Genomic DNA, 17,444 nt, shown 5'->3' on the forward strand with positions numbered 1-17,444 from the left:
TTGAGGCCAAAAATGAGGCCAGGCCAACTTTGAGGCCAGGCCAGGCCAATGGGGCCAAGCCAGGCCAGGCCAGGTTTTAGAGTATGCCCAGCCCATCGTGCAAAAACTCAATGAAATTCTGGAATGTACGAATAAATGAGAGAAAACAATGGCCCCGTTGTGTTTCATTCAGCAGTAAAAAACCACACTCGTAGTTTAATTACTATATCTACATCACGTGACATATTTATAGAGCTCGCATCTAATATGAATTTTTATAAATAGCGTTTAATGGTTTTAAAACCACGAGCAATGTTTTGATGATTTGTGATGAAAGAGAGCGAGATTCACGTGTGGCTAGTTGCACGCTCGTCTCGCCGCTAGATTCCAACACCTCTTTAAAATATTGAAGCTTCCCCAATCATTGCGGAAAAAAATTGTACAAACCATGTACATATCACAATGATCAAAATTCAATAGAAAAAAAATGATTTGAAATATAAAATCCAATCAAAAGATGGCTGATTGATCTAGACAACATTTAGTAGTATATAAATTTGTATATCATTCAGTCAATTAACTATCAATATGTAAATCAACGCAGGGAGTATGAATGCAATTCATGTAATAATGTTGACATACAGACGTAACATGGCGAGGACTTGCACCGATCTTCTTTCCATTTCATTGTTCTTCGGTGAAAAGTTACCATATATAACCCCAGCCACTTCTGTCGTTTTAGAATTCGGGCCACTCAAAGATTTAATAATGATTATGCATGGATGGCATTGAGCGAATAAACTCTTAACTATAACTTGGAGAAGATCCATCAAATGTTTAGCCTTCCAAAGCCGACCAAAAGACGTCAAAACCAACGCTTCATACATCCACATGTAAATAAATTCCTGGGATGTGACGTTTAATAACAATATGAACATGTATCGGTCAATCAGTAAATAAATGTGACCTTGGTCGTCAGCACAAGGTCATGACTCTGGGTCGCGGTAAAGACATACACATAATTATAGATTGCACAAACTTTGCATTAAATTTGAGGCTGGCATACATACACATGTACCTTTATAACAAGAATTTGCACCCTCTCAAATCATGTATAAAATTAAGAGACGACATCCATTTGACCTTGTACACTTTCACAACATATAGCAATATTACTAAAGGTCATTGAAAATAATTGTATCAAAAATGAGCTTTTTTCTGTATTTTTCTTCTATTTCAAAGTCAACAAACGAACACAAAGTTCATAAAAAACATTCTGTGGTTAAAACCTTGACCAAATGACCTTGATATCAAAGTTTTGTCACCCAATCATATTCAGGCACTCGCTAACGAGTACGGTCGCGACAATGGCTGCGTTCAAGATCGTAGCAGCTACTCGCCAGCTAGCCTAGCCGCTAGGTCGTAGATATCTAGGTCTATTGAACGGACGGCTAGGTTGGCCGCTAGGTCTCATATTTGAAGTTTGAAAAATTCAACTAAAGACTAATTACATCGACAAAATTTATTTATTTCAAGCGAAAATTTGCATGTTAAAATTCATTATAACTTAAAGGATGAACAAAATATCACTAAGTAAATAAATTTCAACAAAGTGGTAATTAAGGTGGCCATCTTGAATTTGATGTTTAGCATAAAATATTTTGGCTACGAATATCTACGTAGCGGCTAGGCTAGCATACCGTTCAACTACGTAGCCCTGTGTAGCAGCTACGATCTTGAACGCAGCCCTGGTTTCTTTGTTACTGCGTCTTCAACTCCAACATGTTGTGACATTGACCTTTCAACACATCAACTCTGAAAAGAACAAACCACACCCTCATATTTAGCTGGTGGATACCTACAGTATACGTCAACGTAACTCTTTATATCAAAGACTTCGCCAACATCGAGAAAAATTGGATAAGATTCGGTGACACTGGACTTTGCAGCTGACGGTGTGTCAATGTCAGTAAGTCTCGGGCTCAACAAAGGATCCCTGTCAAATCGATAAAAGATATACATGTAATGGGTACGTCAAAGAAAATACTGCATATTAAAGAATCGATCGTTAAGTTGATTTGTAAAAGACAGTGTTTATTGGTTTGACAGATCTCTTCCCGCAGGCGACGTTGAGTTACATAGGTTATCGCAATGTCCAGTAGGACAATATGGCGTCAATACACAACACGCTGAGAGGTGTGGGGAGATCAATGTACGCTTCACTTCAACACCGTCACTGCACCGAGACACCTGGTCAATAGAATGTGGTCAGTGGTGGGGGTACAGAGAACCCGGGGAATCCCACGTCTGCGACAACGAGGCTAGAAATGCGGAAGTGTATACATTTATAATTTAGCTGGCCATGGATGGCGAAATTTGGAGTAAGGTATTTGGTTGGACTTGCATTGCAAGGTTTATCAATCACATGCGATGGTTTTGTAAACTGTTGTCAAGTTGTTATCAAATTTTGGATTTATCAATTTGTCATTGTGTTTGTTGATATTGTTATATGTTGATGTTCACTAATGTTGCTTATGTTATGTTGTTGTCACATTATATAGTTAAGCTTCTTTTTTTTGGACAAAATGATTTTGATGTTCTTACACATGTATAATCGGTTATTGATCAATTTGTTAAAATAGAGTTAAAATCGATAGACCTAAGTATGTAAATATAAGCAATTTAATTAAGTCACGGTGGGACGTCTGTTTTTCTATTTAATTGACAAAAGGTTTTTAAGCAACCAACTGATTACCTTTATATCCATCGACCCTGTAAAAGTCAGATAATATCAACTAAAACAAAAGCTTTAGATTATTTTATGCCACACCCTAACTTCCACATCCAACACTCCGATCTTTATAAACTATACCCCTGTACGAAAGAGAAAACATTTTTAAGACTTTCTGTGATATCTTTCATGTCTTGATAAAGCAATATGACTACTTTAATACATGTATATTATATAAATAGTGCCTGTTTGGGAGGGTAACAGTTGAAATTGACACCCCGAGAAAACCATTATCAACCGACGCGAAGCGGAGGTTGACAATGATTTTCGAGGGGTGTCAATTTCAACTGTTATCCTCCCAAACAGGCACTATTTATTTTGTTATACTGAATGTCTTTTTTAAAAATTTTAAGAAAATTTTACTGCTTTTATATAGGAATAACGTGAATTCTACAGCGAACCGTACGCGCATAATTTTCGTGCATGTAACATTTTTTAATGTTACCCGTTGCCAAGTGCGTTGCTAACGCTGAGGGTAATAGTAAATATTATTAACTGCGTCTTAACCAATCAGATTTCAGTATTTAACATGAAAGTATAACAATATATTTTGTATCACACCCACCCTGTCAAATTAATAAGTTCAAAATGATAACAAGATGCTCACAAGGACTTATTTCAAGAAAACATTTAAAGCTTATCGCAGTAATAAGTCATTAACAACAATAGCTGTGCCTAAACTCTCTAAATCTGGTAAGTATCAACAGTAGACAGCATAGCGTGACCAAATATGGAGAAATGTCACAGTTGCTTGCTCTTCAGTTTACTTTACACACTAGTTAATACACTCAACTAATTCATGTAAAAATGGCACAATATATAGCATTCTTTGTTGTTATACATGTATATATATGAGATAATTGTTGTAAAAAGGTAAGCTGTATTTTGGCAATGTCTTCGACAGTGTTATAAACACGGAATACCAAATATCGAATTTTTTTGTCAAAAGGACGCGCTTTAACGACCAAGACACGCCCCAACGACTCATTCACGTGCACACCTCTGTACAATGTACATACGGAGCTTATTGTACAGAGGTAAAATTTGGTAGAGCCTTTGACATCACTACATCGCTGGTTAACCTGCGAAGAATATCAATATATTAATAATTCATTTTGACTATTCATTATTAACCAATTCATAAATTCCTTTGACTTGACCTTTTGAATAATGGAAAGGGAGACATTTGTGATGGTAGCCGCTCGTCTGATCGTGGAATAGAGTTGAATGATAAACGATTACATTAAATGCACCATAAATCTTTATCATTTGTTTTCTTTTCATTGTGAATACGAGTACAACATTCATTCTTCCATGTGTCAATGATTTGGCGGGAAACATGGCAGGTGCAGCTTGTATAGTTCATTGAGGAAATGGATGGAAAATAAAATTACACCGCGCGTTTTGAAAATTCTTGGTACGCCTCGAGCAAAATCATAAATCATTTCTCACTGGGACTGCCAGAAGAATCTGTATACCGTAAAACCAGAGAACCTGGAAAATATCAATCTAATTAAAATTAGATCATTCACGCTCCCTTATTTGATATGTGCGACATATCAAATAATCTAATTTTAATTAGAACGAGAATATATTGGAGCAAGATGTCATGAGGCGATGGCTTTCCTATAAAATATTCGTGTTCTGTGTTATTGCAGCAATGTGTTTGTACTAAAACCCGAGATAGAGAGAAAGAAACAGACGGACAGACAGATGGACGGGCACTGGTTCAAGTAAAAAGAGGAAGATGTGGTAGAGATGGACATAATGAGAGCAATATAATATCAAGTTTCTAAAACCACGATTCTTCAATCTTCAAACAATTTACGTTCTAAAAAAAAAATCCATGATATTTACATGTTAAAGTATGTGCATTTACGTAAAGATTGTTCAGTGCTCAGCGCTCAAAAATCTCCATTAAAATAGCTTTTTCTGAAAAAAATATCAGATTTATCTTCAATTTACACCCGCATTCAGGCGATTTATTTTAACTTTTAAAACGTTCTTGTATGTGTCAAAACTGAGCGAATATATACACACTTAGACGAGAAACAACGATCTGGCGTCTGTATGTCTAAGCTATTGAGGCGCGCAACGGGGGGAAAATCCTAAGATAGTCGCACTGAAATTACTTCAGAAAAATCCACTGGATGAGGTAGATCAAATGTCAAACAATTTCAAGATATTGAAACACGTCTTTTATTTAAATCAGGAAACAAGACCTTCGAATCGATTCTAGTGTGATCAATAATTGAGAACTTCGAATCGATTTAAGCGTGATCAATAACAGATCAATAAATGATCTGATAATCCACATCGATCATTTTATTGTAATGTTGCGTCCCCACACCCATTACAGGCACTGTGTATAGAGGGGTCGTCACATCGACCTATCTACATATCTCCCCGCCGCAACCACTCCAGCAGTCGCGGTTAACCGCAGCACAAACATCCCAAGTTTCCCCTTTGGCGCCCCCTATGTACGCTCCCTGGCCTCTGGTCTACTGTCAGGATATGAGAGTATGATTACACGACGAAACTTTACATGAAAGTTTTTTTTAACCATGAATTGATTTTAAAAAGATACTTTTTTGTTTCGTTGTGGTTTTTGGAGACCCACATGCCAAAGGTGTAAGGTACACAGGTATGCACCGGTTTTTCCAGTTGTGTGTATGTACTCTGTCGATGACACGCATCACATTCAACAAGGTAAACGGTTGGTAACATTTTTATGTAAACAGAGAGAGAGAGAGAGAGAGAGAGAGAGAGAGAGAGAGAGGGAGAGAGAGAGAGAGAGGGTGTTTTCTTTTTATCTAAACATCTAAATTCGGTATGAAAGAGAGAGAGAGAGAGAGAGATTGTAGATTGGTAACGATGAATAAGATCGAGATTGAACCAGATTTGTCAAATTCTTCCAAGCGTGACACCATTAATGCAGGGAGAATAATTGGTTTTCACGATCCAGCCTGTGTTTGTTGTACACATTACTATAGATGTCCTTGTTCAACACAAATTAAAAGGCTTAAAAAAGTCTCGAGTCTAGATAGTTCGTTAATAAACAAGATCTTTTTTTTTAAATGACAGATAATACATGTAATTTTTTTTTGTCATCGAAACAGTGAAGATACACTTTTAATCCACAGGCAATATCCCAAGTACAACAGCTTCCTTATCGTCTTAGGAACAGGTTGTAATAGTGGATAATACGGGCATTATCAGGAAGTTTAAAATCCGTCATGTTCTAAAATAAAACCTCGAGAACTTCACTTCCGGTTTTGTACAACAGTCACGTGTAAACACTCACAACTTGAGTGATCGTACAAATGTACACTATGAAGTACAGTTTGTAGGCGTAGGTACTTGTCCACGGGATTCAAGTAATCCTTATTGAAAGGCTTCGTAAATCCCATAATCAAAATTCTAGTTTCAGTTCAACTCAATTTCAAGTAATCCCTAAAATCGGTCTTTCAGTTTCGACAAACGCTTAACTACATTGTAGACAGCGTTTCGAAATAAAATCAGAAGATTTGTTAAATTTGAGACATTTTTATTTGTTTTTCAGTGTTTTTTCTGACTGTATCAACATTTGACAACGCAAAAAATCATATATAAAAACGATATAATGGACAATATGAATGTGTAATGGTATGTCGATTCACTGAACCATGAACAAATGAGAACACTTTGGGGTCAAGGGCAAACAATGTCGTTTTAACCAAATGCAAATTCAAGGAAATAGTACCTAACTGACCGGTGACCACTGACGATAAACTATGCCTTCTAAACGATACTTAACCGTAACACATTTTTAGTAAACCAAATTTGAAATAATTTTTTTTTCAATACTAGATGTAAAAGTAAAATTTACATTATTCGGAGGATTAGAAAAAAGTTATAGGATTAAATCAGAGGAAATCTGTACTGAAATCGAGATTTGTATATTTTCGTTCTGTTACACGGTAGAAAGGCATTCACCAAACTCAGGCTTTGGGACTAAGTTTCTTAAGAATGAGTTGGATTTTAATCAACAAAAATAAAAGAACAAAACATTCAACATCTGCTGTAAACAAAGTAACACGACATCACAGACGGTGGGGCAATGTAATAAACAATCAACCGTGAATCATTCCGCCACGGTCGATAGTAGCACTATATTCTATTTCAGAAAGAGAAAAAAATATGTACAGACTCTTAACAATGTCATCCATTCCATGGCAACGGGAAACAATATACAGCGAGATACAAAATACCTCGTCACCATGGCAACCATAAAATTTGAAGTGAAAATATATAATACTATAAACAATTTTTAACGAGGAAACTTCTAACAAGAGATTAGGAGTAGGCCGACAGAGTGAGGCCTAGCAACAGAGTGGAGCCAACTTTCTCCTTTTGTCGACAAAAAGCTGATTTATTTCTGTGTGCAAATCACTTCGTTGACATCGGATGTAGAACAAACAAAGAAAAGAAAAGAAAAAACAAAACATTGACGCCCTAGAGCATGAGAGAAATGTAACAACGATACAATCGTAAAACGACGGATAGCTGCCTATAGTTGTTTGTTTCATACACTTTAGATCCCCTTCAAACTCGTGTTGTAATATCTAGTAAAATAATACAAATCGACAATTATAACATTCTAGAATTGAAAAAGTGCTCCTTTTTCTCGTTAAAAAAAATAATACAATATATAAACCTGCTTGACTAATCTTGAACTAATTATAGTCAGTGTCTTATACATGTACATGCTTTAATTGATCCCCGTTTGGGGGCCCCGCGTAAGTCAAGCCTCGATGAAATGCCTGGTTGTTGGTTTGAGAGGCCAGAGATGAAAAAATAGCTAATCTTCTTGGCTCTTCGCCCTCACTGGATCCTATTCATCTTGTATCCATTGCAATCGTTCATGAACAGACTTTTTTGAGATCATCTTGTTGGCACTTAAACGAAGGCTGATGTCTTCCAATTCATTAAAACGCCGATCTGGCATTCCATTACCCGCACGTGGTAATGCTCAAACCTCCGATCGTTTTCTCACGGTATTTGCGAGGGGGCCTGCTCTTCTTATTTTTTGGTCTCGGAGATAAAAAAAAATCCTTTCTTAAAGTAAACACATCGGCTGCTGCAGAGCTCACGTTTGCCGAACACTGCTGTCAGACTCCAGTGTGTTTGATCGTTGACAGAAAAAGCCCGGATGTCCCTGCGTATTGTTCCCAGAGAGGGATTTTTCAAAGTCTAGTAGCTGCCCCATGAAATTGAAGTTTGGGGAAATGTTAGGCTTGCACCGTTTGACGTGGTCGTAAGCTTGGTTTAAGGTCATCTGCTCTTTCTGCATCAGATAAGCCACGGTGACCGTCACAGATCGACTGATTCCTGCCAGGCAGTGCACCAAAACACCACAGCCATTCTCCCGCGCCTCGTCTACAAAGCAAAAAATAACCAAAACATTACTCTCTCATTTTTCTGCGTACATTACGTAATACATCTTTGCTGTGTTTTTTTTTTTTTACAGTATTAGAATCGTCATGAAGCATTCCTTCAGGGAGAAATGAGACGCTATCTGCCGTCAGAAGATATTCATTTTAGCTAAATGTCACCGGTATAATTGAATTCTTGTCGACTCGCTCGTTTTTCATTCCATTAATAACCCATGTCGGCCGTGCTTAACAGAGCGGAGTTCCCCTTCCTGTTAATTATGTACTCTGACCGAAAAGGTAAAACACAATCTTTAAAAGCTGTCACGACAGGTTAACGATTACAGACCACCATAAATGACTACCGTCATAACTCATTATGTCTTTTCATTGCACAATTCTCGCCATTTCGTGATGTAATTTTATTGATTTCGAGTCCGACCTATTTTATTTCCCGCTCGGCATTAAAACAACCGACAATATTATATATCCCAAGTCAGTCCCACAATAACAGATAGCGGCTTTTTTATCAGCGACCTAAATAGATTACCAAGAGAGGTTTAAAAGGCACACGAAGGGGAAAAAGATGTGAAATAAAGCTTGAAATGTATGTGACTACTTACCGATAAATGCGATTGCTTCTGGGAAAAAGGCAGAAAGGTTCTGGGATAGCTGGTCTGCTACTGGGATCTGCATGTATTTAAAGTCACTATCTTCTGCGAATTTGTTTGGCACATTGGGTGTAACATTTAAAATGTATTTAATTCCGCACTTTTTCAGCAAGTCAATGTCCGCCGAGTTTTTGGCGTTTCCCAGATAGAGGTGGTTCAGGACTTCCACGGGGTACGGGGACATGCATGCCGGAGAGTTCAGGTTCTCACTGTCCGATTCCGACGTTCCGTTTCCGGAATCATCCGAAATTTTTAAATTGCACAATCCGAAAATAGAATCATCGGTTTTTTCCGTTCGTCGACACAAATCATTTGCAATTTTTTCAAACTGTTGGAATCCTCCTGAAAATAAAATTGAAATGAAATTAAATTTTGGGTCTTTTGAGTTAGAATGACAAAATACATAAATAAGATCGATCCAAAAATTAAGCTAAGAATGAAGAGTAATTAAAAACATGTAAATATTTAAAATCATTATATGGCCTGTTTGTGTTAAAGCCCCGTTAAGTTCTTGTCTTTTCATTTGATTGTGTTGACTTGAGAAATCAAACGTTCAATTTAACCATAACAAATGGATTGCATGTCAGGCAAACAAACTGCTCTAAAATTGTGTTTACATTGCCCCTAAGAGGGGACTCGCGCTATTTACAATTGAATAAGTAAATCCTATGTCAATATTTAAATTTATCTCATTTCCTGTCGCGACCGGGGCCCATTTAGGGGGAATATAAAAAGAGGGCATTAAAAAAAAGTTTGTATGGAGTGGTGGGACGTTCTGCGGTCGGCGAGGTGGACAGAAGTGATGGATGAGCGGTCGTAATTTGTGATGTATTAGCTAAGCAGTAAACAGACTGACCGCGCCGTCACGGCTGAATGATCAGGGAATACACATCAAGTGGAAAAACCCAACTCGACGGGTAAAAGTAAATGGAGATTAACCAAGCGTAACCAACTTCCCCAATTTTATATACTTTTTTTTATACAGTAAAACTTAACAATAAATAAATAAAAAGAGAAAAGAATCGCCACGCACCTGCTAAACAAGAGACATTAGCTCCATCTTGACGAAGTTTCTTCATGAGTAAATCCACAACATTGGAAGGATTAGAATTGGTGTCTGTCGTACACTCATCATATATCACAATCTTATGCGATTTCCACAGTCGGTTAAAGGTCTCCTTGGCTTCGTTATTCTGAATCAAACACGACGTCTTGAGGTTTCCCTTTCGGAGTCGCCTCAGCATGAGGTTCGGCAGTGAAATGTTTATTGCACCCTGAATATGAGATCGCACAAAGTCATTCTGAGGGCGACAATCCAAAAGGACCACCTTCTCTCCCGCCCGGATACCCTCCATTAGCCTATCCGGACTACAAAAATCCACCGACATTTTCATTACAAACTCCACGCTAGGCATACCAATCCGCACCAAGTCTGTTTATTTTTTTCTCGCTGGTTCACACTACGCAGCTTTTCTAGAGTAGACCACGTGAGGTAATGTTCGGAATGGGATAGGTCGATAGAACAACTGTTCTCTCTATAGCGACATATTCCAATGGCTGTAAGGTTCAATTTAAACAAAATGAGAGAAAAAATAAAAAGTTAAGCGTTAAATTTTCACAGTTTTTTCCTATTTGTGTGTAGACACGATCTGTCTAGCTAAACTGAATGAAAATTCACCAGCGTATATATACAGATCCTTTCAATGAGCTTGTAACGATATAAAAATATCGGCCAATCAGAAATCGTTATTAGTATTGGCTCCGCCTCCTATGTAGATTGCAGCGCTTCTCGACACAGTAAACTTCAGTGACCTTATCAGCTCAAGGTTGTGTATGTGTAATTCTATAAATAGACTACACAGGGTATTGCCAAATAATGACTGAAATTTTAACGAAAAAAATGGTATATGCCAAAACAAACAAAAAAATCAATAACAGCGCAGATCTATAGGGCATTGTGGTTAATCCAACGGGTTTGGAAAAGGGATTGAGTTGTGTGTGCTATTCAGGTACATTATATAAGATTTGTTTTTAAAAACACGTGTCGAACATTTTGATAGGTTCACGTAATAGTGTGTTCATTTTCGTTTTAAACATATTTTTTTTATAAATATATTTTTTAAAATATTGGAACAGAATGTTACATAAGAATTCCCCTAATGAACACCTCCCATTATCGATTTTTTTCTCTCTCTCTCTCTCGTCAGTTACGGTTGATTCAAGTCGGTTACGTTCATGACGGTCAATTTATTTTTTCCTATTTGGTAAGATAAATGTTGTTACACAACCATAAAACCCCAAAACAGCCGTGAATGAATTCCTGACTTTTCTAGATCTGTTGTCAACAATTTTTTTCTTTATCAAATGAACTGAAATGAAACAAGGCCTTTTTTTGGAGCATTGCCAGTTTTAAATGTTCTTGACACATTTTATTAACTGACTGCGCTAGGAGCAGACGACACGCGAGAGTCGTTATCCCAGTCCACTGCCATTTACTGAATGAGAATGTTAATGGCCCGTCACGGATCGGTAACCCCCCCCCCAACCCTCTGTGCACACATGCATCTTTTTTTTTCAGTTTATGAAACGAGTCAAATTTTTATTATTACTTTATTAGCAATCTAAATTCAAACATACAAATGTAATTTTCCGATTTCAATTGACTTTTTTTCCAGTCTAATCACGTGCGCTAGGCCAAACACATTGATTACATGCTCATACATACATTGAGCTAGGTTGTTTAGCTAGTGTATTGGTTGTATGATTGTTTATACGAACACTGAATGCACAATGATGGGTCTTACCCATAGTTATAGGAGCTGTGAGGTCATCTTAATCCCTCTCATTATAGAAAACCGTAAATTGATGGCATCTTCTTTTGTTGAAAGCTTTTTTTAAAATGTTAAATATGACTGAAATTCCAAGTGAAATTTACAACATGTCAGTATGTAGATGAATAGTATATAGTATAGAATAAAACGTCATTTAAAAAAAAAACCCCAACACATTATAATGTTAGATTGACGACAGTTAAATTGTTTATGAATAAAATCATAATACACTGAATTCACGTTACATCACTATGTGTACATGTATAAAATGTACTTAATGTTTTAATAGTTGAACATGGCACATTGCTCTGTGTTTATACTCTGAGAACGCATGCACCTTTTAAACAACAACCGCCATCTTCTGATCACGTGATAACTTGAAACATGTAGCAGAGAACAGTTTTTTTTATCAAGCGACAAAGGCGAGCCGGCTCAAGGTCAAGATTTTGTCAATGAAAAGTGAACTAAGTGAGGTGCGTGCGGACAGAGAGAGAGAGCGAGAGAGAGAGAGAGAGAGAGAGAGAGAGAGAGAGAGAGAGAGAAAGAGAGAGCCTTTTCATGTTTTTACTAGATGTGAAGTGTTACATCGGAATACATTTTACATAAAAATATCTTCAGCTGCACAAATACTGTTTATTGTTTTAGTGTATATATATACCACTTCAAATTAATCTGAGAAAAATCCCAATAATTTTCCGATCGAGAATTACGCAGCATGCAAAGTGAGCCGATTTAACAAAACTGTCCTTGCGTACACATACAAATCATAAAGGCTTTATTATTAAAATACCAGGAAACTTACACATGCCAAATTCGAGTTTATTCATTTATAGAGGGTAAACACTACGTCTCACTCGTTAGAAAGAGTTAATTACTTTTTACAACAAACGAAATTCTACATGCGTGCAAATGAATACATGCCTTTATTCACATTCATTCAAAAGATTTTATCTAAAGCCCAACTTTCTTTCCTTGCTTCAAATCCAAACAAAATAAAAACGTGGACACATAAGCACTCAGGAGCATATAAGGACAGAACGTACAGCACTTAGAAAGGTTAGACCCTAAACGGTAAAGATTAAGCACCAATCTGCTAGGTTAGAACATACATGTACATGTAACAACAATGTCCGAGGTTAGAACATACAGGTAACATAAATGTTCGATGTTAAAACGAACATGTAACATAAATGTCTAAGGTTAGAACACATATGTAACAGCAATGATTGAGGTTAGAATATACTTGCAACAGAAATGTTTGAAGTTAGAACATACTTGTAACTGCAATGTTCGAGGTTAGAGCATACACGTAAGAGAAATGTTCGAGGTTAGAACATGCATGTAACAGAAATGTTCGAGGTTAGAACATACATGTACAGCAATGTTCGAGGTTAGAGCATACATGTAGCAGAAATGTTCGAGGTTATAACATACATGTAACAGAAATGTTCGAGGTTAGAACATACATGTACAGCAATGTTCGAGGTTAGAGCATACACGTAAGAGAAATGTTCGAGGTTATAACATACATGTAACGGAAATGTTCGAGGTTAGAGCATACACGTAAGAGAAATGTTCGAGGTTAGAACATACTTGTAACCGAAATGTTCGAGGTTAGAACATACATGTAACAGAAATGTTCGAGGTTAGAACATACATGTACAGAAATGTTCGAGGTTAGAACATACATGTAACAGAAATGTTCGAGGTTAGAACATACATGTACAGAAATGTTCGAGGTTAGAACATACATGTAACAGAAATGTTCGAGGTTAGAACATACATGTAACAGAAATGTTGGAGGTTAGAACATACATGTACAGCAATGTTCGAGGTTAGAACATACATGTAACAGAAATGTTCGAGGTTAGAACATACATGTAACAGAAATGTTCGAGGTTATAACATACATGTAACAGAAATGTTCGAAGTTAGAACATACATGTACAGCAATGTTCGAGGTTAGAACACACATGTAACAGAAATGTTCGAGGTTAGAACATACATGTAACGGAAATGTTCGAGGTTATAACATACATGTAACAAAAATGTTCTAGGTTAGAACATACATGTAACAGAAATGTTCGAGGTTAGAGCATACATGTACAGCAATGTTCGAAGTTAGAACACACATGTAACAGAAATGTTCGAGGTTAGAACATACTTGTAACCGAAATGTTCGAGGTTAGAACATACATGTAACAGAAATGTTCGAGGTTAGAACATACATGTACAGAAATGTTCGAGGTTAGAACATACATGTAACAGAAATGTTCGAAGTTAGAACACACATGTAACGGAAATGTTCGAGGTTATAACATACATGTAACAAAAATGTTCTAGGTTAGAACATGCATGTAACAGAAATGTTCTAGGTTAGAACATACATGTAACAGAAATGTTTGAGGTTATAACAAACAGGTAACAGAAATGTTCGAGGTTATAACATACATGTAACAAAAATGTTCGAGGTTAGAACATACATGTACAGAAATGTTCGAGGTTAGAACATACATGTAACAGAAATGTTCGAGGTTAGAACATACATGTAACAGAAATGTTCGAGGTTAGAACATACATGTAACAGAAATGTTCGAGGTTAGAACATACATGTACAGCAATGTTCGAGGTTAGAACACACATGTAGCAGAAATGTTCGAGGTTAGAACACACATGTAGCAGAAATGTTCGAGGTTAGAACATACATGTAACAGAAATGTTCGAGGTTAGAACATACATGTAACAGAAATGTTCGAGGTTAGAACATACATGTACAGCAATGTTCGAGGTTAGAACATACATGTAGCAGAAATGTTCGAGGTTAGAACATACATGTAACAGAAATGTTCGAGGTTATAACATACATGTAACAGAAATGTTCGAGGTTAAAACATACATGTACAGCAATGTTCGAGGTTAGAACACACATGTAACGGAAATGTTCGAGGTTAGAACATACATGTAACGGAAATGTTCGAGGTTATAACATACATGTAACAAAAATGTTCTAGGTTAGAACATACATGTAACAGAAATGTTCGAGGTTAGAGCATACATGTACAGCAATGTTCGAAGTTAGAACACACATGTAACAGAAATGTTCGAGGTTAGAACATACTTGTAACCGAAATGTTCGAGGTTAGAACATACATGTAACAGAAATGTTCGAGGTTAGAACATACATGTACAGAAATGTTCGAGGTTAGAACATACATGTAACAGAAATGTTCGAAGTTAGAACACACATGTAACGGAAATGTTCGAGGTTATAACATACATGTAACAAAAATGTTCTAGGTTAGAACATGCATGTAACAGAAATGTTCTAGGTTAGAACATACATGTAACAGAAATGTTTGAGGTTATAACAAACAGGTAACAGAAATGTTTGAGGTTATAACATACATGTAACAAAAATGTTCGAGGTTAGAACATACATGTACAGAAATGTTCGAGGTTAGAACATACATGTAACAGAAATGTTCGAGGTTAGAACATACATGTAACAGAAATGTTCGAGGTTAGAACATACATGTAACAGAAATGTTCGAGGTTAGAACATACATGTACAGCAATGTTCGAGGTTAGAACATACATGTAACAGAAATGTTCGAGGTTAGAACATACATGTACAGCAATGTTCGAGGTTAGAACATACATGTAACAGAAATGTTCGAGGTTAGAACACACATGTAGCAGAAATGTTCTAGGTTAGAACACACATGTAACGGAAATGTTCGAGGTTATAACATACATGTAACAAAAATGTTCTAGGTTAGAACATGCATGTAACAGAAATGTTCTAGGTTAGAACATACATGTAACAGAAATGTTTGAGGTTATAACAAACAGGTAACAGAAATGTTCGAGGTAAGAATTCGAAAGTATATGTAGCAGCAATGTTCGAGGTTGGAACAAACATTTAACAGCAATGTTTGAGTTTAGAACAAACAGGTAACAGGAATGTTCGAGGTTAGAACATGCATGTAACAGCAATGTCCGAGGTAAGAACAAATGAAAGTACTGTGCAAAGAGCCATGCTATATTGGCGGTATACTACGATGTAGATACAAGTTTAAGACACTGTTTTAAGTCAGAACATTGCAGCACTGTGCAAAGTAAAGCAACAAAAACACAGCAACTCTGTGCGATGTTAGAACATAGCAGCAATGTACACAGACCGCAGCAGCACTATGAATGTTACAACATATAACAGGTGAATACCATACAACACTGTGAGGGACATTCTTGTGTAAATCAAGTTTAAAGTTTCAACTGATTGTTTTTAGTCTTCACTCTGTTAGAGGTCGACCCAAGTTGTTTCCAATTAGCTCTGATGTATCGACGATTGCGTTGGAGAAGCCCGGGGTAACGGATTGATTTTTTGCCAAACAACTAGCAGCGTTATCTCAACAGGAAGGGAGGGGAGATAATCCCTCACAGCGGCCAACCTTCCTGTACGCTTCATCTAGCGGCGTTAATCTCTCGCACCTTCTGATAATCCCAGTCAAGGAGAGCTGATTATTTACCTATAGTGCAGTCCCCGGATGAAAGACATCCCGTCAGGAAAACGTTGTTGATGGAAGCAATGAAATTTACAATTTTTAGGAATTTTAACCAAATTTTCATGATTCGGTTAATTTCTTAATGAACACATAAAACACATGCAAGCCTTAAGTTTATATTGCTGTAAGGTTTTATAAAGGAATGTAGTAGGTTTCCCTATAATAGAAGACTTATATGTATCAAAGTTTTACAGCTGTAGACATTTGTATTGGAATGTTAAATAATTATTTCAAAAACAAATCATTGTATGCATGTATATATATATGTTCAAACAGATTGAAGAGAGAGAGAGAGAGAGAGAGAGAGAGAGAGAGAGAGAGAGAGGTGTCTTAAAGTTAATCTTGAACATTATCCATCTTTAATAAACATAAAACCACATAGTATGCGAAGGAAAAGATCACGGAAAATCGTTATTCTTGGTCTCTAAATCGAAATAAAAACAGCGCGACAGACGCTGTGAAGATATCCAAAGAGACGGGAGAAGTGGTCAGATTCATTAAGGAGAGATTTCTCTGACAAGTCTGACCTACAGCCCACTTCCGGGTTGGCCGAGAACGAAATTTAATTTGACGTCAAATATTCGTTATGACTTAGCGCCCCCTGGGAAATTATCCGACAGAAAGAGATACACTTAAAGAAGAAAGTAATGCCAGTTCGTTGGGGTCAAATCAATAACGGTGGATATAAGCTTTTCTCACTTCATGGTGTATATCTTCATGGAGGCAACCTCGGCTGGTGATTCTACATTCTGTACTGAACAAACTAGTAATTACATGTACGACAGGGTCAACTTTATTGATGAGTTTATACTAGTTTAAGATGTACGTTCTGTATGAACCAGACAGTATTACATGTACGTCCCCTTTTCATTCAGAGGTTCATGCATGAATATATGTGATAGTACCCGTCAATTCTATCTTACATGAACCAGCATCAGGTTCTTTTAACAGATGAAAAGAGTTAGCACACCTAAAACATATAAAGAGGAAGAACAGCAAATCTGAAATACAACATAACGTGTGATCAGGTGAACGATGTAGGTAGGTAAAAATTCATGTTGCTTAATGATGCACTGTGTAATTAGACAATGGGTTCCGTATATATATACTATAGGTGTAATCAGTCATCACCAGCGGGGGGTCTTCCGACATAGTGACCTCACGCAATGTGTGTATATTTGTGTTCACTGTAGTTG

At 36.8% G+C, this 17,444-nt stretch overlaps 1 protein-coding gene across 1 annotated transcript; it reads right to left on the reverse strand.

Annotated features, from left to right (window-relative positions):
• Positions 1-6,296: 6,296 nt before the first annotated feature.
• On the reverse strand, positions 6,297-10,526 carry LOC128159804 (dual specificity protein phosphatase 7-like). Its single transcript, XM_052823009.1, has 3 exons — positions 9,886-10,526; positions 8,805-9,194; positions 6,297-8,188 (listed from the first exon to the last, which is right to left on the reverse strand). Exons 1-3 carry the CDS (start codon positions 10,265-10,267, stop codon positions 7,899-7,901), a joined length of 1,062 nt encoding a protein of 353 aa, XP_052678969.1. The 5' UTR covers positions 10,268-10,526; the 3' UTR covers positions 6,297-7,898.
• Between the last annotated feature and the right edge of the window lie 6,918 nt (positions 10,527-17,444).

The sequence above is a fragment of the Crassostrea angulata genome, chromosome 8 (assembly GCF_025612915.1).
Source record: "Crassostrea angulata isolate pt1a10 chromosome 8, ASM2561291v2, whole genome shotgun sequence".
In the NCBI taxonomy this organism is placed as follows: domain Eukaryota; kingdom Metazoa; phylum Mollusca; class Bivalvia; order Ostreida; family Ostreidae; genus Magallana; species Magallana angulata.